The following is a 24,106-nucleotide window of genomic DNA, read 5'->3' on the forward strand; positions in this document are numbered from 1 at the left end:
TTGGAATTGTAATTTATGCTTATAGTAAATACATAACTGCATTATTTATAGTTGAACACTATTATTCATATCACACTTGCTAACTATTTTGCTATGAAATTTCATTTCATACATTATTTAGCTTTATGCATAATCTATTTATAGTGTGTATAGGGAACAAATATTGAAAAACCGCTATCCTCATACGAGGTAACACAAAACAACGTCATTTAAGTGAATTTATATATATATATATATATATATATATATATATATATATATAAGAGTATGCATATGTGGTTATTATCTGCATATGCATACATAAAAATCGATATCTGCAGTCGCACGTACAGACAATAGCTTTTACTAACCGCATCCACATATGCATGATATACGGATAGTGAATACCAGATATGTGTAGTTATTACCCGCCTACATTTTAACCCCGAGTTGCAAGATCACTAAGTTTTGATGTGTTTATGGTATACACTTTGTGAATGTTTTTTGACTAATGTTTTCGTTTTTTATATGAAAAATATTCTTATGCGGTAAAAATATGTTTTATTATTATTATTATTTGTGTTTTTAAGTATGTTACGTGTATTTGATTGTTTGTTAATATTTTTATTTTGTTTTATAAAAAAAAGAAAAAAAAAAAGAAAAGACACTAAACAAAAAATTTAACAAAGGGAACGTGCGTTGCAATTTTCTTGCAAATTTGCATTTTCTTTATTTCATGATTTGGGCAAATAATTCTGATTTTTTAATTTGATGATCTGACAAATACCAATGTGAAGCTCCACTAATTTAGAGTTGCGTTAATTAATATGGTACAATTAGAACTTAAAATAGGGCGTTACCTGGAAGAGCACCTGCTCCCTGGACGTTTGTCACCACGTTGAAATCAGCAACACATGTGACACGTCACGTGCCTGGCACTTTGGCTACTTGTGATTCGTGACCGTCAAATATCTGAACGTTGATCTGTGGATGGGACCCGGACAACGTGGGGACGAACCCAATGTTTGTCCTCCACATCCCTTCCATTTCATTTTTACAACTTTTTGTTGTGCTTGGACGAATCACCGGTACGTGTATTTTCCTCCTTTAATTACCCTTCTTCTTTTTTATTTCTTTTTCCGTCCAATTACAATGATTGTGCAGCATATTCATCATTGTTCATACAGTTGATCCAAATAATTCAGTTAAATAGATGAGCTAAACAGAACAAAGGTCAATTTCAATAGTCTAGTTAAGAAGACCCCTTAAGATACAACATACAAGAATGACTCTTTGGAAGTACCAACAAAAAAAATACTTCAATGTTTAAGTCAGGTGAAAAATTTGAGAGAGAATTTAATGAAAGGAGAGTACAGAGAAAAAAATTGATTTAGAGTAAAAATATACGGCATATGGTAGTTTTTTTTAATGGTTGATATTTAACTTCACTCCTTGTTATCATAAAAAAACTTTAAATTAAATATGAACCATTAAAAAAACTACAACACATATGTTGTAATATTTTTTATAGAACACAAGCAAAATTCCGTAATAGGGACCAAATAAATTAGTGTACCCGGTAGTAGGGATCATTACCTATATTTATAAGATTGCCATCAATATGGTAGGTGGGCTTGATATGACAACGGCAAAATGTAATGGACCAATATGAAAAGCGACATATACTCTTTACGTTGTTTAATTTATAATATAACAATAGGCAAAATTGTAAATGGAGTATATCTTTTCTTTCATCGATTGGTGACTCCTTCGAGGGAGGATTGACCTTTAGGGTACAATCCAACTTAAGGACAGGTGAACCTTCCTATATCCGATGAATAATGTATTTACGGAGCTTGAATGAGCCTTGTAAGACACGAAAAAAGGCTATTGTAAATGGTATCCCCAATCTCTAATATAAGTGTTCACCTAATCACGAAATATTGTTGAGAGGATTAAACCAAGACCTTCCAATTGAAAAGTATATCTCTCAAATACGTTCGTGTTAAGAGACAATCTTGATTCTCGATAGAGGTTATCATAAGATTATATATAATTTTTAATTCACATTTATTTAATGGGAAAATTATATTTAGTTTTTAGCTTTCCGAATAATTTTCATGAATTATTCATATTTTAGCAAATTATTGGTATTGTATTCATGAATTATGTATAAAGAAAGAGTCCGCAGGCAATGCCAAGCGCCGAACGTCCAGTTTTCCTCTGAACCTCCTCCGCCCACTCTACCATCACTCTCCAGTCCAGCTCCCTTCCCTTGTTCAGCAATCGCTATCATCCCCCCAAATTTCCCAAACCACCCTCAAGGCAAACAGCACGGCAATCATGGCCACGGAAAGGTCAACATCGTCATTCCGAACAGACTTCCATGGGCCTGGCCCAAAGAAAAAGAAGTTTCCCCTCACCCAACGGACAAACGCATCCCCACCCAAACACAAATGCGCACGGTAGCTGTCTCCCTCCCGTTCCTTGCTCTGTACAAATACAAAAACCAAAGCGCACCACCAGACCCATGCATTTATAATACTCGCTTTAATCTACAATCAATCTAATCAAATTAACTAAAATGCCCCTACGATTTGAGCCCACGCAGTGCTCTCTGCCACTACTGAATTTTCTGACCACTGCCTTAAATGGATCTCTCTGTCCCTACGCCAACTTTTCTTTATAATCAGCCTTTAACTGCCTTCCACTCTTGCTCTCTCTATGTCATTGCCCAAACTTTTAGTTTCACAGTGCTGCGATCGGGTCCGGCGACGTTGCCTGAACCGGCTCAAGTTGGAGCTCCTTGTTCGTAGGACCCGGTGTTGGCACTGATCAGTGTGGTTGATGATGGTGTGCAGTGGATTTTTGTTTGTTTGTTTGGATGGTTTTTGAGCGATTGAGATGAATCCGCTGTGCTGCATTGCTCCTGTTTCGATCGATCGGGACCGGGCTAATCCGGTCGGGGCGAAATCCCCGGGTCAGTGCCAGATAGGGCTCGACGCGCCGGTGAGAACCGTGAGCTACACGAGACCAAGCCTCTCGGCTCAGGTGTCGTCGGCGGGTATCGATTCGGACAGGGTTTCGGCGGTGGTGAAACACGACGCCGAGGATGCGGTCGCCGAGGCGAGGGATTCGAAGGCGTACGGCGGCGTGAGTGGCGGAGTGGCGGGGATTCTGTACAAGTGGGTGAACTATGGGAAGGGATGGAGGTCGAGGTGGTTCGTGCTCGAGGACGGCGTGCTCTCGTACTACAAGGTTCACGGGCCGGACAAGATTCTGATCAGCCCGGCGAGAGAGATGGGCGTGAAGGTGATCGGCGAGGACTCGATGAGGTATATGCGGAAGGCTAATTGGAGTAGCAACCGGCTCGGCGGGTCGGCCAGGGAGTGCAAGCCTTTTGGCGAAGTGCATTTGAAGGTGTTTTTATTTATTTATTTATTTATTTTTGTTTATCCTTTAGCTTGATCCAATGCAATACGCGTTGCGATTTGATTGGTTATGTGTTGTTTGATTTGTTTGGTTAATTTGTTAGTTTAACTTAAATGCGAAGGTTTAGTTTTACTATAGTTAGTGATGATCTTAATCTGTTTGTGTGATAGAGTGGAGGACTAGGAAACGTATTTGAATAAAAAAATTTCTTCTGTTTATTTTTTATTTTTATTTTTTTTTAAAAATTGTTTGAAAGGGTCTGGTTAGACCGGTTTGTTTAATTGACTCACTGTGCCGGCAATTTGTAGAGACTACGCAAAGGGGGCTTATTTCCAGAAGTAGTCAAGCAAGTAGTAGAACACTGAAAAGGAACCAAGTAAATTTGGGAACGACTCTTTGCAGGAGAAGAGAGAGAACAGTTGTGTGGAGAAAGAACAATCTTTTTATGACAAGGGAATCCCAAACTGAAGATAGCCTACTTTAGTGACAACAAGTACGTCCGCATCATGCATATAGATACATAGACTAACTTTTCTTTTTCTATATTCAACTTTTGGTCTTGAAATTGAGATGCATTTCTAAATATGTCCAATTCGAATAGAGAAACTAAATGTAGGGAAAATTTCATGACGATTCATATTACCACTTTAACAGCTTATACATGCATGCTAGCTTCTGCGAACTCTAGTTCTATCTTGTATGCATGTCTGAAATGCGGTATACAGAGAGAGGAGCTATACCTTCTTACAAGATCCATCACTCGTATATTTTCTAATTCCATTAATTGATTTGTAAGATGCTTTTGGTAACTTCAGTTATGCCCTTGATGAAGTAAACGGGATCTATGCAAGTTTGGTTGATTATGTTGTTGTCATTCCCAAGGCCCCTGAAGACCAGCTCTATATTCATGAATCCAAATTCATTTGTGTTGTTCTCATTTGAGTAAGAGGTCATTGGACCGAAGGAAAGTAGACTCTTATCCGCGTAGTCACCCAATATGCAGTTCATAATTAAAGTTGGATGTTTTCACCCACATCTCCAAATGGTTCTTGCTCTATTTAAATCACTGTCGCATAACCTCATACTTGATAATCATAAAGAAGCTCCTGCAAACCTACAAACACTCTCCAATAATCAAAGGATAGTTATTTTTTTTCCTTTCTGTCCCCACTCATGCTGCTATGCAGTTGTTGCACCTACAATTTGTTGTGAATAGTTGACTTATCCTCATGGCACAACTACTTTTTCATTTTTTCTCTTTTTTTTTTTTTTTGGGTGTGTGATTATGTAAACTTAGTGCTTATGACCTCTATCTTACATAGTTTCCTTTGTTTTAGTGGTTGCTGAAATTTCTGTATCTCTGCCTTACAGGTTTCTTCAGTTCGTGCAAGCAAATCTGATGATAAAAGGCTTTCAATATTCACTGGAACAAAAACTCTTCACTTGCGCTGTGTATCTAGGGAGGACAGATCTGCGTGGATTGAGGCACTCCTGGCTGCTAAGGATCTATTCCCTAGAGTTTTGACTTGCAATGAATTCGCACCTGCCGAAGATGTAGTTGTTTCAACAGAGAAGCTCCGGTTACGATTATTGCAGGAAGGCATTGGTGAGGCAGTTGTCAAAGATTGCGAATCAATCATGCTCTTAGAAGTCTCTGAGTTGCAAAACCGGTTGAAGGCTCTTCAACATAAACATGTTAAGTTGTTAGACACGCTGAGACAATTGGAGGTACTTGCCTTGTTTCATGACCCTGCTAAAGATCATTAAATTGTATGGATGGTTTTGTGAGAATTAAGCTGGATAGCTCCTGTTTAGTTTTTAAACTTTGTTGTGGTATTCTATCTTATTTTTGGCTTAAGATGTTGTATGTTCTGTGTTTAATGGTAACTTCTATGGCTAAAGCAGGTTTTGGTGTCTGATGTAATATAAGATAGTTGATGCACCAGCTTCAAAACCACAGGGACCTTATCCTTACGCTTATTATTAGCTTTCTGTTTTATTTCCTAGTGGCTTTTTAATGCAAGTTCTTATATCTTGGCTATCAAATATTTGTGCATCTGTTGATGAATGTCTTATGAAATGGTAGGGCTATATAAAAGGGTAGAGAAACATCCTTCTTTTTGGGGCCACCCTTAAGATCAAAATTCTTGCATGGCCCCTGCCAGCACAGTTTCCTTTTTTCAGTTGATACGTTTTTGTTTTACTATTGTATAAATATTTTTGATGGAAAACTTCCTAGTTTGACGAATAATTTTTCCTTCTAAATTTGTTTTGCAGACGGAGAAAATAGAGCTGGAAACTACTGTGGTGGATGAAACAAAAGAACGCGAGTCATGTTGTGGACAAGGGAATGGAAGATTTAGTGGTTAGTTATGCTTTCTATGTTAATAGTGTTTTGTTAAATTCATATTTCTTAAACCTGGACTGACTTAGTATACAAAAAGTTCATTAAGATGACTATATGAAAATTCCGGGTAGTATATTTCTCTTGTCAAAAAAAAAAAAAAAAACAGGTATTACATGAAGAACAAGTTTCTGATCCTGTACAGAATTCTGCATTTGAAGGACTCTTAATTAACCAAAGATGCTGTTATATCTTAGATGTAATTCCTCATAGACACTTTACATAACTTATTGAACTGAAACCAGCCTTTGCTTCAATCCCAGCATTAATTTTTCTTTTCTGGCTAGGGATTCTTTGGTTTAATCCTAGGCCGTCAAACCAGTCTTCCATATTACTTTTTCTACCACAAGGAACTCAGTGAGATAGCTCAAAACGTTACCTGCCCCCTCCAGTTTTATAATCTTCTCATTTTCTTATCTTCATTTTACAGATTTCTATTCTGTCATGTCAGAGGGCAGTGCTACGGACTCTTGTGCAGATAATGAGAGTCAAGATGGAGCAGATGTTGAAACAGATGAAGATGACAGAACATACTTCGATACAAATGATTTTTTGTCTTCAGATGCTTTAAGAAGTGCTTCATATAGGAGTAGGGAAACTCTGGGAAATGCTTATATATATGATAGAGATTCCTTCTTTTCTGATCATTTGCATGGAATTGAGAAGGAGATCAGGGTAGTTCAATATCCATACGTCAAAAGAAGGGATAATTTGCCAGAACCAAAGGAGAAAGAGAAGCCCGTAGGCTTGTGGTCAATTATCAAGGATAATATTGGAAAGGATCTCTCTGGAGTTTGTCTTCCTGTTTATTTTAATGAACCACTGTCTTCATTGCAAAAGTGCTTTGAAGATCTGGAGTATTCATACTTGGTTGATCGAGCACTGGAATGGGGAAAGCAGGTCAGGTCTCAGCTGTGCTTTCTTTTGTCGCAAAGCAGATTTAAAGCATGATGTCCTAGTTACATTTACATTCCAGGTAGTTGAGATGCTGGCCTTAGTTTTATTCATTTAATGCTTAGGAATCTTGTGTAGAGTTTGCCCACGACAAAATTTTTGGTATGAACTTTTTGTAGATGAAGAGAGAAGAGAGAAGATGGGGTGGGTGTTTGTGGGTTAGGGGGGGGGGGGGGGGGGGGGTGTAGCTTCATCCACTCACCCTTCCTGATTGGGCCAGTTAGGCTTAACATATTTTCTATTTCTTCCTGGGGTTGGTCATACTTACAGTTCATCTAGTGGACAAGTTTTTGTTCTAGATGGTCAATGGTAGGTGTAGATACCTACTTTTGCTTCTTTTGTTATTGATTATTGGAACTAGCTTTATGTAATTTATAAGTGAAGATATAGAGAATACTTTTAACAGTCAAGTGAGTAAAGGGACCAGCGATTGTGAAAATGTAGTTGACAGTTTGAATTTTGACACAGAAGGGTGTTTTCTCTGAGGGTGACACACTCTCTCTCTCCCCTTGCCAACTTAAGCACTAGTTCGATTTGGTTTTTCTTCCCCCCTCCCCCAAAGAGTGTTTTGGTTATAGATTTTTCAAGACAGTTTGGTTTAATGAGGAATATTTGAATAAAAAAAAGAAAAAAAAAAAGGAGTTAAAAAAAATGGAGGAGTTGAGATTTATTTGCAAGCTGAAGCAGCGAGAAAAAATTTTCTTCTTCTTCTTCATGCATCTGTTCTTATTTTATAATTTTCTTCTTCTGGATTTCTTCTTGAGTGGTTACAAAATAATTTATAATGGTTCTTGTATTTCCAATCTTATAATTGGGTTAATTATATGTGTGAGACTTATGACTTAAAAGTGGGGACTTTTGTGGTGCAGGGGAATGACTTGATGAGAATTTTAAACATTGCAGCCTTTGCTGTATCTGGTTATGCGTCAACAGAAGGACGGCAGTGCAAACCCTTCAATCCTCTGCTTGGGGAGACATATGAGGCTGATTATCCAGATAAAGGACTTCGTTTTTTCTCTGAAAAAGTAATGCTTCACTCTTCTAGTTAAACACATTTTTCTTCAAAGTTTTGACCTTTAATAACTTTATTTACCTTGGAAACACAGGAAATATGACTGTGAAGTTGTCTTCCTTGCATCATTGTTCCAACTCATTGAATTTTGAGTTTTGCAGTGAATGCTCAAATGGTTTGTAAACCACTAATTCTTGTCTAACAAGATGCTTCCTCTCAGGTGAGTCACCATCCAATGATTGTTGCTTGTCACTGTGAAGGAAGAGGATGGAAATTCTGGGCGGATTCCAATCTCAAAGGCAAGTTTTGGGGCCGTTCTATTCAGCTTGATCCTGTAGGTGTCCTTACTCTGCAGTTTGAGGATGGCGAGATGTTTCAGTGGAGCAAGGTTACCACTTCTATTTATAATATCATATTAGGTAAAATCTATTGTGACCATTATGGCACAATGCGCATTAAGGGCAGTGGAAATTACTCCTGCAAGCTCAAGTTCAAGGAGCAGTCTATCATAGACCGAAATCCACATCAGGTAAGTTTTGTATTTGTGAAGGAAAAAGGATAAAAGACACAATATCGGGCACTCTCCAGTCTTCACACTTTCTGTTTGATAGATTCATTGGAAAAAGGATTAATTTCTATAAGAAATATTTTTTTCAAGCATTTCGGAACAGTTATACTATTGAAAGCTGCTAAATGACCTAAGAAGCAGTACTACTTAACAAAAGTTTTCCTTTTTTTCCCTCACTGCTCTTTGGTTTTGTTCCTTCCAGAGTTCTTTGCTTTTTGATGAGAGTTCCACTTCTATGTACAACATAGAAGGGAAATAGAGGAGATTGGTGATTATTACCTCTTTGGCTCTCATCCATTAAGTATATTATATGCAAGTCAAATGGAACTTTATAAATTACAGAAGGAAGAAATAAAATATATATTTTCATCTTCATAACATGATGGGAAGTTTGCTGCTTCCCTTCCACACCCCTCTCCCCTTACTGGAAAGAGAAGGCTCGGTTGTCATTCAGAAAACTGTACTTTATGTGTGAACCTTTCTGAAAAAATTTCAGAGCCTTTAATGTGAAAGCTAAAATTGACAATTCCATAAATGAGTGGTGTAGAGACCATTTTTCCAACTTCTCCGCTTACTGGTAAGGATTTTATAAAATTTCAGGTCCATGGATTTGTGCAAGACAATAGAACTGGAGAGAAGGTAGCTATGTTGGTCGGGAAGTGGGATGAGGCTATGTACTATGTGCTGGGAGATCCAACTACAAAGCCTAGGGGTTATGATCCAATGACAGAAGCTGTTCTGCTGTGGGAAAGAGATAAATTTGTTACCAAGACAAGATACAATCTCTCTCCTTTTGCAATATCCTTAAATGAACTGACAACTGGCTTATTGGAGAAATTGCCTCCAACTGACTCGAGGCTGAGGCCGGATCAAAGACATCTAGAGAATGGAGAGTATGAATTAGGAAATGCAGAGAAGCTAAGGCTTGAGCAGTTACAGAGACAGGTATTCACCTTTACATCCCCTGCTGTACGTGTCCTTGCTTTAGAGTCTAATCGGAATTGGGGATAAGCTGAGTACTTTATGTCATTTAGACTCAGGTCAGGGTATTGTGTTCACTAGTTGTGGATTGCTTTTCCAGTCTTTCACCACTAACAGATATTCTTCAAAATGCTTAAGCCGACCATTTTCATAACAATTGGCTGCTGGAGTGAACTTGAAATATTTCTGCAGTGGCCTAAAAAATGTAAGAAATATAGTTATATCAACCCAAAGCGTGGGCTTTGGGTCTTCACTTTTTGACTGCATTTAGGTAGAACACCAGTACTTTCTGGAGCCTTAATTATCAGAGAATGAAGTTCTTAAGTGTGTGCTGATAAGTGCAATTTATTTAACATTAGGTCTCCTTCATTGAGCGGCTGCTGTTTATTTTGTAATGCAGGCAAGGAAGTTGCAGGAGAGAGGGTGGCAGCCAAGATGGTTTCAGAAGGATGAGGATGGTTGTTACCGTTATATGGGTGGATACTGGGAGGCAAGAGATAAGAGGAACTGGGATGGAATTCCTGATATATTTGGCCAAAGTAGCGATTTCCCTTCCTGCTCAGGAGAAGAGTAAGGTGTCCATTTGGTCCATCTTGCTCTAAATTATTTTGGTTTCCTTGTTTCCCTCTACTGGGTTTGAGTTTAGCTGTAGCTACTCTCAAGTTATAAAGAAGCTCCTAAAAAGTTTTAATCTAAATTTTGAAGGCTTTTGTGATCTAATTAGTTCCATCAATCGTGTGCTTGACTGTATTTATCATGGTGCATTCTTTTCCTTCTAAGCTTTGGGTTTTTAGAGGAATTCGTACAGAGCTCACTAATAATATATTCTTCACACTAATTTCATTACACCTAATTCATACCGGTGGCTGATGTGGCATGTGTTGAATGATCACTTAAAAAAAACAAATTTTTTTTACTTCATTCAGCTCATCACACCTCAACGGTGTGAAGTGAGTATGATAAAATGAGAATGAAGTCGAGCATTACTCATTAGCCTATTGGCCTGCTTACTAGTCACACTCACAAGATAATAGAAAGAGAAATACTATACTTCACGCCATAATTACATTATGCTAACGTTTAGTAATCATTGGATCAGTTTATATATATATAGATAATAAAATAAAAAATCTAAGGGCTATTAGCCAATGTCACGTCTGCATAATGTGATTATGGTGTGAAGTAAACATTGCTCTAAAAGAGAAATGCTTATTTTTGAGTTCATAACACAACTGATATATGTATATACTGTTTCAACTTAATTTTTTTTGGTGCTACATTCAATTTTGATTGTGTTGTCAGCATGTTCGATTGTTATGAAGTTCAGTTCAGACTGAAGTTTAAAATAAAAAAAGGGGAGGATAAGTTTTACTAATGTTAGTGGGGCTATTTTTATTTATTATTATTATTATTATTATTATATATTAAGTACATCAGACGAAACCGAACTAGAAGCTACAAACAATACTGCAACAAAAAGCATAAAAAAACAAAATCCAAATACAAAAAAACTAGAAGGAAAAATCCAATCTTGACACCTAGCCTCCCACTGCCCTGAAGGGAGATCTCATTGGCGGAAGGCTGAGGGACCTCCTAGAGCGGTGAGGCAGAAGCCCAACAAGAATAGATTTTTAGTAAGGTTTAGATCCGAATCTGAAAATTTTGAATGACCAAAAGGGCTCTTTGGAAGGGTCAGGATATTATGAATCTACTGTAAAAGACTCTTGATAGCGATGGCGTGGGGTACACGTGCTAGGATCGTAACCATGGGATTGAAGAGAGCAGATCGGAAAAGGCGGTGGAGAGGCGCGTAGATGAACGGATGTAAATCTGACCTCCAAAACCACAAACAAAAGGACAAAATAAAAGCAGCTAAAGATAAACACCACCACTATATTGCCATTATAACTTCCTTTTTGCAGATTTCAATAACCATCAAAATAATACGTATCTCATTCTTAAAAATCTGTCGTACCGAGACACCGAAAAGATAAACAAAGAATTCAGTAACTCCACCTGGTAATGAACAATTGAACACGTCCATTTGTTTCTAAGTCTAATCCTATTACAGGCCCCAGTCCAAGAAACTCAATTAATTAAATATGCATGAGCAAATTAGAAACTACAAATCCTAAGGGATCACATTTTAATTTAAAAATCCGGCTAAAAAAAAAATTAAAAAAATACTGCAAATATGATATGGTATAGGAAAGTAATATTTGTTCGTGGTCATTTCCATGATTTCCTGCCCCGGAACTGTTTGCCAGAACGCTGCTGTTTTTTCTTCTTCTCTAGTTGAGATCTTGCTACCTTGGCTTTCTTTGCAGCCATAGGCATAGCCTTCTTCCGCTCCTTCTGCCTATTGCTCAGACCACCCGTCTGTCCAATGACAATATTAGTGTAAACAATATTCAAACAAAGTATGTATCTACATGATGTCATTTTAGTCTAATAATTCTCATAATATGAGCAGTAGCAGTCATAACAATGCAAAAGTACGGCATGTTAAAAGCTTTTTAGCAAATTTTTAATTATCCACAAGTAGTTGAAGCATCCATCATTATTGACAATCAAGAAAGAACAGCAAGAGAGAGAGAGAGAGGAGCGTCTGAATCCCTCATTTCCAGATCCTCCCCTCAACCCTTATTTTGGATTCTGAAGTGACATCATGCTGTCGGGAAATTATCAAATTCAAGCCAAACTTCTGAAGAAAATTAATGAATTGATTGCCAGTCCAACACCAGGATCTAGAATGCAAGCATCCAAATGACCCCAACAACAAAAATTTAAAAAAACAAAATGAATTACCTTTTTCTGTTTTACAGCAGCTCGAGCCTGGTACTTCCCTCTGTCCTCCCTTCCCTCCTTCACTAACGCTAATCTTTCCTCCTTGCTCATCTTTTTGCGTACATGAACCTACAGAATGTATGCAAAAAGATCAATATATATCTTCCCCCCCCCCCCCCCCCCCCCCACCCCCCTTTGATCCTTGAAAGGATTCATTCTCTTCATCAAGAACAAGCTAAAGGTAACCAAGGCCAGTAAAGAAATAGAAAGCTTACTTCAAGCATGGCAGGATCCACTCGCTTAACACTCAGTCGATCAGAACTTGGAACACTCTTTCTTAATAACCCATGCTGAGCCAAAGCAGTTTTTGCATCCCTCTTTGCCTAAAAAAAAAATTAACCAAAGAAGCAACCAACGATCAACATATGATATTATGACATGCAACAAGTATCAAAAATTCACAAAGGATTAGAAAAATTGCCTTATTAATGCTTTTAATGGCACAATGTTACAAATTAGTATTAAATTTTTCATTTTTAATCGACTTAGGCCTGGTACAAATTATGATACCTTTAATTCCTTGATCCTTTGGAAGTCCTCATTAGAAAGAATTCCATCAGTTGAGTCTGATGAGGTACGCCCCATTGTCACTCCTGCCAATCTCTTTAGAGCCTGAAGGCTTGCATCAGCAGCAAGCAATTTTCCATCAAAATCAGATGCCTTCCTCTTCTTTCCTTTAGATTCTTTAACTCCAGTTTCACTAACCCTGGCGTCAGCATCATAAGTTTTATCTGAACTGTTAGGTTCATGCTCAGCGGCCTCTGCTGCTTCCATGCCCTTCTCTTCGTCTTCCTCCTCCTCCTCCTCCTGCTCCTCCTCCTCCTCACCATCATCGTTACCACTGGCATCACTGTCATCATCGTCTTCACTTCCAGTAACATCACTGTGTAGTTGATTTTCTTCATTATTGCTGGCAGCAGAAATCTCATAATTCTCATTATCATCTTCAGAGTCACTGAATGTTGACCCAACAGTATCACTAACATCCCCCTCGTTATTGTCATCAGCTTGTAATAACTCAACATCAGGAACATTGCTGACCACATCAACTTCTCCATATGCTTTTGGCCTTGCCTTTGGGTCAGTAGGGCGCCCACGATCCTTCTTAACTAGCAATGATGGGCAAACCTGCACGTAAACAAATTAGTAATTATTCCTAGATTGGTTACGGGCAAGCATGCGTGCACGCGCACGCGCAGAAGCAGACAAATAGTGAGAGAGAGAAAACAGCAAGAAGTAGTTATGATACCTCTCTAAACAAAGTAATCAATGAACGAGCTGCCACTGACACTGCCTTCTCATGTGATTTCTTGTATAATACAAGATCTTGCAGCAAATCTTCTGTCATCAACTAGTTGCCAGGAACAAAAAAACATAACATTAACAGCACTCAAAGACAGACTTATAAAAAGGCAATATATCAAAGCCATAAAAAAGAGATGCAGCATGAAGAATGAACTAAGACCAACTAATATTTACAGAAAGATACTAGACAACTTTAATTGAAACATTCTGATAATATCAGATAGAAAGATCAAAAAGAAACCGACATTCATAGATAGTTACCAATGGAATTCGTATACATATCTCCCTTATTACATTTAGTCCAACAGCAATGGCCTGGCAAAAGCAACTGGACTTAGAGAAATATCCATAAGTAGCCGAAAAGAAAAATATAATATAAGGCAGCCGTGAAGGAACACCTCTGTGCGTGAACGATCATGTACAAACTGATTTACTATCTGTTTGAATAGAGATTCAACTGCATCAGGTGGGACCTGCTTACAACAACTAAATCAATAGAGGAATTCTTGAAAGTTTAATAGAAGAGAATTTTTTTCCCTCTTTTTTGAAAGTCAAGCAAATGGAAGAGCCTACTATACCATATCATGGCAGGCCTGAACTGCTGCTGCAAGTGAATTTGTAACATCACGTTGATGGGGCTGCAATTACAAATATAGTTACCACCTCAAGTATAAAAGTGATAAAAACTTAAATGCATTAGTCAGAGAACATACCTGAACATATTTCTCAAGGAAAGGATAGAACTTTAACAGAATCAAGCGGTGAAGCCCAATTGTTCGAGCTATTACTTTCATCATCATCATCTTAACCTTGCACACAAAAGAAATGAATAATTCAGTTTCACAACCAAATTAGTTTAACTAAAAATAAACGACTAAATAGAAAAATTAAGAAAGGATTTGTCCTCGTTACATAAAGTAACTCAGTATTTTACTCTATCATGTTTTGGATAGTAGTCAGTATTTGGTCTCAGTGTCTAGTCAGTGTTCAAAAAACTTTACTGACAGCAGTCCTATTGACCAAAGTGACTAATTCGTGAATCACTCTGCTTCACAATGTGATTTATGAATTAACTATGAAAAGAGAGGGATCAAATACTATGTTTTCAATTTAGATAGATAAGAAACAATGAGAAGTGCAGTGGTAGGAAGATGAAAAATGAGAATAATAGAGGTGACGAGAATGACTATAATTCTCTTTTCCTAAGAGATTGAATCCTCCTACATGATGTATTTTTTAACCTGCAGCTTGTTTCTATTCTTTAAAAATAATTAGGGGTATATATGGTAGTAATGAAAAAATATCAAAAGATTCACTTTTTTTTTTCGATGAATAAGTGACCTTTATAAAATAAAAATAAATATATATATTTTTTTTTAAAAAAAAAAGAAAGATTCACTTGCTTCCATCAGTTCATACAAATTTGGTGAGTAGAAAGTGGAGACCTAGGGGGAAGTTTAGCCCCTTCTCTTCCATCCACTTTTTCACTTAAATATCCACACATGGGAAGTGTTCTTCATTTTAATCTAGTTCACACACTTCCTTAAATCTGAATACACCGTAAATAATCCTTCTTAGCCATAGAAAACCATTTTGAAACAAAGATGATAATATATATAAAGCTTGTATATTCTCCTGAATTGTTGACCCAATAAATCCTTTAAGTCTCCCCATTGTAACGTCTCCCTTTCCAACATATAACACTTTCCCTGGATCTGTCCAGAAGACATCTCTAAACTCAAGTCTTCTCTGTTTTCGTAAAAGTTCATCTTAATTTTCCCATATTTTACAAATCTAAATGTGACTGATTTTCTATGATCTTATTCTCTACCATAATGGTATGCCAAGAACAATTAACACTATGCATACTCACAAAGAGAGTGAGAGAACCAAATCTGGCAAGGAAAAAAAAAAGAAACACATAACTCATTGACATAGGTTATCCAATGCACAACGATATATATTTTTTTTGATAGGTAATGCACAACGATATATAAAAACAGAAAGTTTGAGATCATCTATTGAAAACAATGCAGATAATTTTTCTCACCTCAAACCGTTCATTGGAAGTTTGGAGGCGAGAGAACAACTTCTCAGCGAATCCCTGCAGGCAGATCAGAAATATAAAATTTCCTTCTATCAACACAGAGAATATTAGAAGTAACTGGACATCAGGCGATAAAGAGAAAACCTAACAACCTGCGCATCTTTAAGATGGTAAAGTGGTGAATAATAATTTGATGTGCTCTTTTCTGATGACAGGCGTTGCTGCCTTTTCATAGTACGCATTGCACGCTGCAGTTTTGCCTTCTTTTTCTTCTTGCTCGAAGCTGTTCCTTGATGGTGTGCCTGAAATAAATAAATACAGAATATAAATACAATGTAATTTACCTTATGCAAGTCTTTAATTTTACAAATATCTGCGACTCTAAATGATTGTACAAAATTGTACTTATGAAATGTATTGGGGGTAATCTGTGTAGTTATGTGAAAAGCCTAGCAAAATGTGCAATTGACCTTATAAACAGCCTCTTTAGTGATGACAGCCTGATGCTTTTGAGGAGTTGAGTCATCTTCACTGCTTGAAGCATCACTATCATCACCATCTTCAATCTTCTCATAATCCAGAAGAAACGACAGAGCAGCAATCATTATCCTAAGTAATTCAAACACACACTGTGATTCCCAAACATCCTAAAGATTACCAATTACACACAGCCACCAACAAGAAAAATACTTTTATACCTTGATGAAGAATGAAAACATGCTGTACAAATCGCATTCGCGGTTCTATCATCGAACCACACCTTTCTCCGGTGAAGCTCACATAGCGTAATGAACGATCTCTTGGCCTTTGCTTCATCCTCTTGCTATCAAATTACACAAATTCTATTATTTTTAGACTAATGGAGCTCAGCCCACGATTAAGCAACAAATAAATCGACTAGTACTACACACCTGTAGCATGGGAAATAAGATATTTTGAAGCGCACGATTCTTAGCCTCGTTTTTATGCTTCTGATTCATTTGCCTAATGCTATGAACAACATGAGAGAACGCCAAGTTCCTTAAAACCCTATCGCCTAGAGTCTGTAGCTCCATGAACAACGCTAGGGTTTCTCTGATCTCAACCATCTGAAAAAACAACGAGATGTCTCGAATTCAACACGACACCGTTTTTTCCTTCAAATTCTTGCAAATTTGCGAAATTACCTTCCGGTTAGCGAGGAGAATCAGCGCTTGCGCGATGTGACACCTAAGCCCCGACGGTAGCGATCTGGCGGAGGAGGCCAGGAAATCGGCGAGTTGGCTGGGGAAATCGGCGAGGTGCTGAGGGTAGAACGGGGTGACGTGTGCCAATACCATGGCTCGGTCGCCAAGGTCTTTGGCCACGGTGGGGTCGCTGCCGATGCCGCTGATGGAGGTGAAGTTGAGCGCCGCTTGTTGCCGGAAGAGCTCTAGCGAGGACTTGAATTGGCTGTGGACCAGGACTAGCTCCGATTCATACCCTTCCGGGTCGGACTTCATCTTGTTCTGGAGCGCCGTGAGGCTCAGCTTTTCGGAGCTCCGGCCCGAGGCCGAGAGCGCCTCCGGAGACAGCCAGGGCTGCTGAGACGCCATTTTGGTCAGTGCGTGAGGATTAAGTAAAACCAAAAACCCTAAACCCCTTATGTACTTGTTTACAAAAACCTAAAACCCCCGTGGCCGTGAGTAATTCAAATGATTCTTTGCCCTTCGGTTCGCAGAAGAAATCCTTTCTTGAAATAATTATTTTTTTACGAAAATGAATAAATTATATTTTTTATTAAAAAAAATATAAACCTACGTGATACTGTAGCGGCCAGTCACAGATTGCCCCATGCATTTGAGGGTGGCCTGGCCTCCACCATTTTTGACTTTATTTTTTTTTTTAAAAAAATAATAATAATAATAATAAATAATAATTTTAGTTTTTTTTTAAAATAAATAAATAAAATAGATAATATGGAGCTTTTTAGTAATTTTAATTTGATTCAAATTAAAATATATGTGTTATTACTAAATTAGGGTAGAAATAACTAGTTATTTCACTCTCTTTTATTTTCAGTAATAATTATTCATTTTTTCAATTGAATACTCATTCCGCAAACCAAACGATGTCTAAATGTTATTTTTGTATCTCTCAAAAAAATGATATGTCTTTCAAAATTATTATTGAATTAAAATCTAATAGTGATATATCATAAATTCAATAATGATTTAAAAAATCACATCATTTTTTAATGATGACACGTAGCATTACTCATTTACAACTTACAACTTTTTTCTGAGACCGTTTGGGATTGTGTTGAATTATTATTTTGTATTCAAACAGAATTTTTGAGAAAAAAACTTTATTTTCAAGTTTTTTTTAAAAAAGTTATTTTTTTGACATATTTAAAGCAAAAAAGTCAAATAAATACCTTTTAAATGTTTTACTAAATAAATCAATTTTCGCGCACAACTTTATATATACTAAAAATATTTTTTAAACAAGCCCTAAGATGTAAAAGAGTTATTTTTTTTTATTTTTTTTTTTTAAAAAGAAGAAAATATAATCACTAACGTAGACTTTAACACGTGCCATCAAGTTATAAAATAATTGTAGATAAATTGTATGTCGAGTATTACTCGGTAGCCTATTGGATAGACCCTCGTGCTTGAGTAAAGGCTCTCTTATTTGAATATATAGGGATATGATTCTTTTATCACTCTACGATACAATTCTTGATTATTTTATCCATGTGGTAAGGTAATTTCTAAATTTGCTTTAAAGCTTCTTTTTTTTTTTTTAATAAAAAGTAAAAGTAAAAGTTGTCAAGTGACAATGTATCATATCTCATTCAAAAGTGACTCCTCTCAAAGCCCTTTTACAATTTTTCTTCCTCTTAAAAAGGGGTAGAATGGTAGGGAATCTTAGGACATGATTCTCTCAATTTCAAATGAAATAATATCAATTGTATGGTTATAATTTAAGATTAATATATCCAACTTTTTTGTACATAATTTCATATTATTTTATTTTTTTAAAAGACATGCCACCTTAAACAAGACGATGTGTTATGGTGAGGATTTTATTCCATAATTGTGGTACTGTTTGGCAATTATTTTTTATTTTTATTTTTTACTTTTTATATCACATCAATCATTTTTATTGAGATATATTAGCTGCACAACAATTTTACACAATAATGCTGATGTGTCTAACATTTTATTTTATTTTTATTTTAAAAAAAAAAACGTTGGACACATCAGCATTGTTGTGTAAGAATTATACAAATAACATATATCTTTTTTATTACTAGTCAAATAAATAAATAAATAAAAAAGCCTACTACAAAACAAATTTATTTTACTTTTCTATAAAATAATTCAAATTTTTTTTTATACTTTATATCACATTAATAACTTCTTATAACTATTCAAACAAAAATTTCACGACACAACCAAACGGTGCCGTTATTCCCTTTAAAAACCGCCGTAGTAAATGCGTTTCTTCAACAGAGAGCAACAACATCGTGCTTAATACGCCGCTGAAACTCGCGCTTCTTTCATCGCCAAGTTATTGGTAAAAATAAGAACGGCGGTACACGACGGAAAAAGGTACACGACATGTAGCTACAGATTAAAAACGACAATTTCCACGGAACGATAAAAAACGTGAAGAAAGGAAGCGATTAGAGAGACTGTGATATGAAGCTCCAATGCTCAGCCAGCAGAAGCGCCATTGCGGCCATGAAGAACGAGTTTCACTCGGCCGAGCTTTTACACAGACCTCAGGTTCTCTCTCTCTCAAATCGTGTGCTGGGTGCTTTCGAAACTGTCTTCTTCTAATAATCTTATTGTATTGCGAGCCCAGTTCGTGCTTTGGTTGACTGCTTGAAAGAATAAGAACCAAAAATTGAAAAAAAACTAAATTTTGCGAATTCACGAAAATTTTGAGGATCAGATGTTTCAATTTTTCCTGAAAATTTCTGTAAATGAATGGGAATGTGTTCTAAGTTTGCTGATTGGAAATAGAGAAATTAGGAAACCAATATAAGATGCTATATGAGTTCTGGCTGGCAGTTTAACATGTAAGTTTTTAAGTGGCATTGTTTTGGTTTTGGTGCTAATAGTTCTTTAATTTTGGTCTCAAATACTTTCTTATTTCAAGCCATGTTATGCCACAACACTGCCTTTTTTATTGATTTAAATATTATGAAATATGTGGGTGTTCAACAGGATCTAGACATATAGTTGATAATGGGTTTTTTTGTCCCTCATTGCCAGAGTTGTGTTCCCAAAGTGAGACCAAGCAGTGAAGAATTCGTGTCTAAATTGCTCGATCGAAGATGGGCATTGCCCAGCCCTGATACAAAAATTCACCAAACAGTGCTTTCTTCCCCACAAGTACGAAGTAGAGATGGACCATTTGGTTACACATCCCTATTGAACAATACTCAACCAGCGTTTGGTGATGGCATGATGGCGAAGGATGAGCAAAACCCATCCTTCTATATTGTGAGGGATGATTTGTTGCATCCATTGGTGAATGGTAATAAAGCGAGAAAATTGGATGGACTGCTTCCTCTCATTGAAGAGCATACAGTCACTGACGTGGTATGATTATAAATCCATATACCTTTTGAATGTAAGACCGCGATTATGTGTTATTTACATTTCCTTTGAACAGCAATATAGGCCCTTCCTTGATTTCCATATTTTAGTGATTGTCTTATTGGCTTCTGAAATTTATATCCTCTTGTATTTATACCTATGCATAACCAAAAGCATCACTTAGGAGCTGTGAACCATTATTTTTTCATTGGCTTATATGCATGATTGGGACCCCAAATAATAACCTGTCGGGTATTAGTATCTGTTGATAGAGATCCCGACAACGTTTGTTTGATGTGTTCCAGCGAAGTTCTTTGTGGAGGAGATGGTATTGGGTACTAGATGTTAAATATACTTATCCCAAAAGCTTAAGTTGATATAGGAAGAGATGAATATAATCATTTAATTTATATTCTAACATTCATCCTCATTTGTGGGCTCAAACTCTCCCTTAATAGGTGAGGTCCAACACGTGAAATATTTAATTGAAATAAAAAGTGAATGACGGAGGCATAGTTCGAATTTAGTACCTCTGCTCTGATACTATGTTAAATCACAATTTATCCCAAAAGTTTAAGCTGATAGAAAGAGATAAATTGAATCATTTAATTTATATTTTAACACTTGATCCTGTTGAGTTTTTGGATATTCTTCGAATGGATATGCCACTGCATCTGGGGCGGATGGTTGTCTATTATAGTCCATCAGTTTTGGGCATAGAAATTTGCTTGGGTGGTGAACCTTAGGAGGGATCTTAGCCTGCGCGTGTGTGTGTGTGTGTGTTTTCTTCTTTTTCCATTTTATTTTCATATATGAACAGTTTCTATTTAATACCAAATGAAATCTGTTTCATTTTAGGAACGCTCAAGAACAAATAACATTCAACTGATTCAAGTGGGAAATTTTCTAGGTTACTTGTGGAGGTTGTCAAAGTGCACATGCAGCAGCTGTTGGTAGGAAATGTTCTTGCTTGCTGCAGTTACAGTAGGATGTCTTTTTTTTTTTTTTCCCCCTTCTTCTTCTTCTTTTATTATTTATTTATTATTTCTATGGCACAGAAAGGTTTTCACTAGGTTTGGTAGAACAACCTATAAGAGCGGTTGCTTGTAATGAGTGATTTGCATAACTTGCAGCTGTTTCATGTGCCGAGAGAGGACTTAAGTCACATTTGCTTCTACGAGGGGAGCAGCCTGAAATTCTGACCGGCTATAACCTGATTTCAACATTATATGGGAATGTTACCTATGTTCCAAGATCTATTTATGCCAATAGGGAAGAAATGCTGAAAAGCCATGCTAATTTGGTCGCGGGAAACAGTGGTTGTGTTGTATTGTTCAGTGATATTTTGGAAGCTTCTTTTACAACTCAAACTTCTAGTGCTTCAAACTTTCTGCAAATGGATGCTAATAGAAGTGCTAAAAACTGTCCAAGAAAGGTTGTAATTGTCAATGAAGGCGCAGGGGATGCTGTGGCCATACTAGGTAAAGTTGTGGATAATAAAGCATCATATGTGTGTTTGCATTTGTACATATTTGCATGCCTTTTTGAGGATAATTTTCTCTTTCTCCTTGTCTTGGCTGTGTAATGATTTGATGCGAGTGAGTAAGCATGAGAGCATTTTTGGATGCGAGCTATAACATGCACATTCTTCTTATCTGCACATCTTTTTGAAGATATGTATTACTTTCAGTTTGTAATTTGCCTTGACATCTTGTAACAAGCGTTACTCTACTTTGTGGTAATGACTTTGATTGAAGGCCAAAAACATCTATTAGAAAATATGACTTTCAGTTGATGGTTTTTTATGGATTACATTAAACTAAGTGTTTATCAGATTTGATGTCTATTTTCTGATTGAATAAAGCGTAGTTCTTCATCCTATTGTATCATTACTATTGTCAGATTGCTATGATTGCTTTTACTAAAAATGGTTTCCTTTTCATAGGTGTCATTCGCCTTGTGCAATACTTATCCCAGAATCATTTACTTGGAAAAGAGAGGCCACTGAAATTTGTTGTAGATGCTGGTACAGGGACAACTGCTGTTGGTTTAGGACTTGGAGCCCTATGCTTAGGGTGTGTTCCATTGGATCAGGATTCTCTAGAATTCATGTTTTATTTTCTTTTAGTTGAAGAAATAAATAATTTAACTGATTGCATTACTTTCTCATGGGAATGTTTCTTTATTGAAGTACACTATTGTTGGTTGGTGACTGCTCATGCTGGTTCATGTCAGGCTCCCTTGGGAGGTAACTGCTGTGATGCTGGCTGATACAGTTGATGGTTACAAACAACAGGAGAAACGCCTGATTTCCAGTTTCAAGAGGTGTTTCAGTTTTCATCTTGTTGATCACAGCTTAAATGAACTTCATGACGGAATAGTAAATTGGGTAGAACGTTGCCATCCAAGAAAGTAATATGTCATTCCTTCTCTTCTTTTATTGTTAATGGTATTATTTCGATCAAACATTTCATAGATTCTAACTACTCTCAGCTTTTTATGTGAACTAGTGCTTGTGCAAAGCACAGGAGGCCATCAACTAAGATACTTTGAATGGGAATCTTAAGAATATTGATTTTATACTGTCAAAAACTAATTAAGACATGTGGCAGGAAGAAATTTCTTCCTTTCCTATGCGTTTCATCAGAAACTCGAAACCAATGTATACAGGATGAAAGGTTCCTCTTTTTTTTTTTGTTTTTAAAATCACAAAATAGAGAAAGCCTTAAAAGCAGACAGAAAATCAATACAGTTTTTTTCTAAATAAAGAAGGCTAGGCTAACATGCTGAAATTGGTTTGTTTTAGGTGTTAGAGGGAATAGGACTTTTAGACTTCAGTTATATTTGCAAGGAGTCATAGCCGTAGTAGCTATATTAGCAGTTGTTGGTGTGGGCTTTGCCAAGCATGTACCATTCGGATATGCCATATTTCTTATTCAATCTACGATCGAGGCTTCTCCTGTAGGTAGTCTGAAGCAGAAGTGATACTGGATGTGACTGGAGGAAGGGAGATATGGGTACAATAGGAGGGCTAGGTTAAGCAGAAAAACTGGGGGAAATTTGGGATCTGATGGGATCTTGCAATAATTTTTGGTCTTGGAGTTCCATTCAATGCCAATATTGTAATCTTGCAATACTGTTGTAATATTTATTTCAAATGACAAATATTTAGTCATTAACTATAATCTGCCTTTTCACCATTGAAAAATTGATTGTGTATTTGGGTAGTGTACTTGAGAATATCACCAGTTCAACAGAAATTGAATCAACAAAATATATATATAAACCTTTTGACATAGGGGATGAGGATGTTCAGGGAACTAAAAGCTGCAAAGATTGAAAAGCTTGACGAATTTGCCTTTTATATCTGATGACAGAAACATTTGATATCTATGTCAATATGTATTTTCAGAAAATCTCTTTTTTTCTTTGTTTGCATCTTTTAAGGTTACTAAACTCAAATCTCTCTCTCTCTCTCTCTCTCTCTCTCTCTCTCTATTTATCCAGATTTGGCAATGTATTGAAAGGGGAAGTAGAAGCATGCCAACAAATTGCGCAGCAAACTGGTATTCTGGTGGATCCCATGTATACTTTAGCTGCTTGGGAAATGGCAGCACTCCTTAGTGAGAAGGAGGGGAAAGGGGCTGTAAATGTGGTTATGCTCCACACTGGGGGCACACTGGGCATGTTCGGATTAGCACAGAGGTACAGATCTTACTTCCATACGCTCAAAGATGGACTTTCCATTTAAAAGATTACTAATTTAACCTTTGTTTTCTCCACCCAAAATTTCCTTTGGTCTGTGATGAAAAAGTGTAACAAAAAAAAAAAAAAAAAAATCAGTTTTTGTTATATACTCTGATTCATATGTTGTTTTCCTATTTTTGATGTGTTAATTTATTAGTATATGTATCGAGTAATGTTGCTCTTCACACTAGATGTTTACATCAGTTTCACATCGACTTATGTGACGTGTTTTACGTGGATAATACTTTTATTTTTTTGA

At 36.7% G+C, this 24,106-nt stretch overlaps 3 protein-coding genes across 4 annotated transcripts; 2 read left to right on the top strand and 1 right to left on the bottom strand.

Moving 5' to 3' along the window:
- The first annotated feature begins 2,491 nt into the window (after positions 1–2,491).
- LOC133865621 (oxysterol-binding protein-related protein 1D) lies at positions 2,492–10,063 on the top strand. Of its 2 annotated transcripts, XM_062302046.1 has the most exons (9): positions 3,259–3,399; positions 3,720–3,904; positions 4,783–5,139; positions 5,689–5,776; positions 6,246–6,715; positions 7,639–7,794; positions 8,002–8,310; positions 8,950–9,294; positions 9,731–10,063. In XM_062302046.1, the coding sequence occupies exons 3-9, from the start codon at positions 5,050–5,052 to the stop codon at positions 9,902–9,904; spliced, it is 1,632 nt and encodes a 543-aa protein (XP_062158030.1). In that variant the 5' UTR covers positions 3,259–3,399; positions 3,720–3,904; positions 4,783–5,049; the 3' UTR covers positions 9,905–10,063. The 2 variants fall into 2 exon arrangements, with proteins under 2 accessions (XP_062158022.1, XP_062158030.1); XM_062302038.1 differs by lacking the exon at positions 3,720–3,904 and having other exon boundaries at positions 2,492–3,399.
- A 1,287-nt stretch (positions 10,064–11,350) lies between these two features.
- Positions 11,351–17,218, bottom strand: LOC133865642 (uncharacterized). The gene is made up of 15 exons (XM_062302062.1): positions 16,696–17,218; positions 16,441–16,617; positions 16,228–16,352; positions 16,000–16,138; positions 15,682–15,831; positions 15,533–15,586; positions 14,196–14,291; positions 14,061–14,120; positions 13,881–13,955; positions 13,744–13,797; positions 13,427–13,528; positions 12,688–13,305; positions 12,393–12,500; positions 12,139–12,246; positions 11,351–11,709 (listed from the first exon to the last, which is right to left on the bottom strand). The coding sequence occupies exons 1-15, from the start codon at positions 17,101–17,103 to the stop codon at positions 11,560–11,562; spliced, it is 2,424 nt and encodes an 807-aa protein (XP_062158046.1). The 5' UTR covers positions 17,104–17,218; the 3' UTR covers positions 11,351–11,559.
- A 1,814-nt stretch (positions 17,219–19,032) lies between these two features.
- LOC133858420 (D-cysteine desulfhydrase 2, mitochondrial) lies at positions 19,033–24,106 on the top strand. Its single transcript, XM_062293889.1, has 7 exons — positions 19,033–19,281; positions 19,774–20,103; positions 21,011–21,053; positions 21,234–21,581; positions 22,046–22,175; positions 22,336–22,512; positions 23,608–24,106. The coding sequence occupies exons 1-7, from the start codon at positions 19,195–19,197 to the stop codon at positions 23,849–23,851; spliced, it is 1,359 nt and encodes a 452-aa protein (XP_062149873.1). The 5' UTR covers positions 19,033–19,194; the 3' UTR covers positions 23,852–24,106.

Source organism: Alnus glutinosa, chromosome 1, assembly GCF_958979055.1.
Source record: "Alnus glutinosa chromosome 1, dhAlnGlut1.1, whole genome shotgun sequence".
Classification (NCBI taxonomy): Eukaryota; Viridiplantae; Streptophyta; class Magnoliopsida; order Fagales; family Betulaceae; genus Alnus; species Alnus glutinosa.

Excerpts from the sequence above, each read along its gene's own strand:
- LOC133858420 (XM_062293889.1), top strand. The coding sequence starts at position 19,195 with ATGAAGCTCCAATGCTCAGCCAGCAGAAGCGCCATTGCGGCCATGAAG. Across the intron at positions 21,582-22,045 it reads GGATGCTGTGGCCATACTAG|GTGTCATTCGCCTTGTGCAA; the intron begins GTAAAGTTGTGG and ends TCCTTTTCATAG. Across the intron at positions 22,513-23,607 it reads GAACGTTGCCATCCAAGAAA|ATTTGGCAATGTATTGAAAG; the intron begins GTAATATGTCAT and ends CTATTTATCCAG.
- LOC133865621 (XM_062302038.1), top strand. The coding sequence starts at position 2,884 with ATGAATCCGCTGTGCTGCATTGCTCCTGTTTCGATCGATCGGGACCGG. Across the intron at positions 3,400-4,782 it reads TTGGCGAAGTGCATTTGAAG|GTTTCTTCAGTTCGTGCAAG; the intron begins GTGTTTTTATTT and ends TCTGCCTTACAG. Across the intron at positions 7,795-8,001 it reads TTCGTTTTTTCTCTGAAAAA|GTGAGTCACCATCCAATGAT; the intron begins GTAATGCTTCAC and ends GCTTCCTCTCAG.
- LOC133865642 (XM_062302062.1), bottom strand. The coding sequence starts at position 17,103 with ATGGCGTCTCAGCAGCCCTGGCTGTCTCCGGAGGCGCTCTCGGCCTCG. Across the intron at positions 15,832-15,999 it reads CTAAAGAGGCTGTTTATAAG|GCACACCATCAAGGAACAGC; the intron begins GTCAATTGCACA and ends TATTTATTTCAG. Across the intron at positions 12,501-12,687 it reads AAAGGATCAAGGAATTAAAG|GCAAAGAGGGATGCAAAAAC; the intron begins GTATCATAATTT and ends TTTTTTTTTTAG.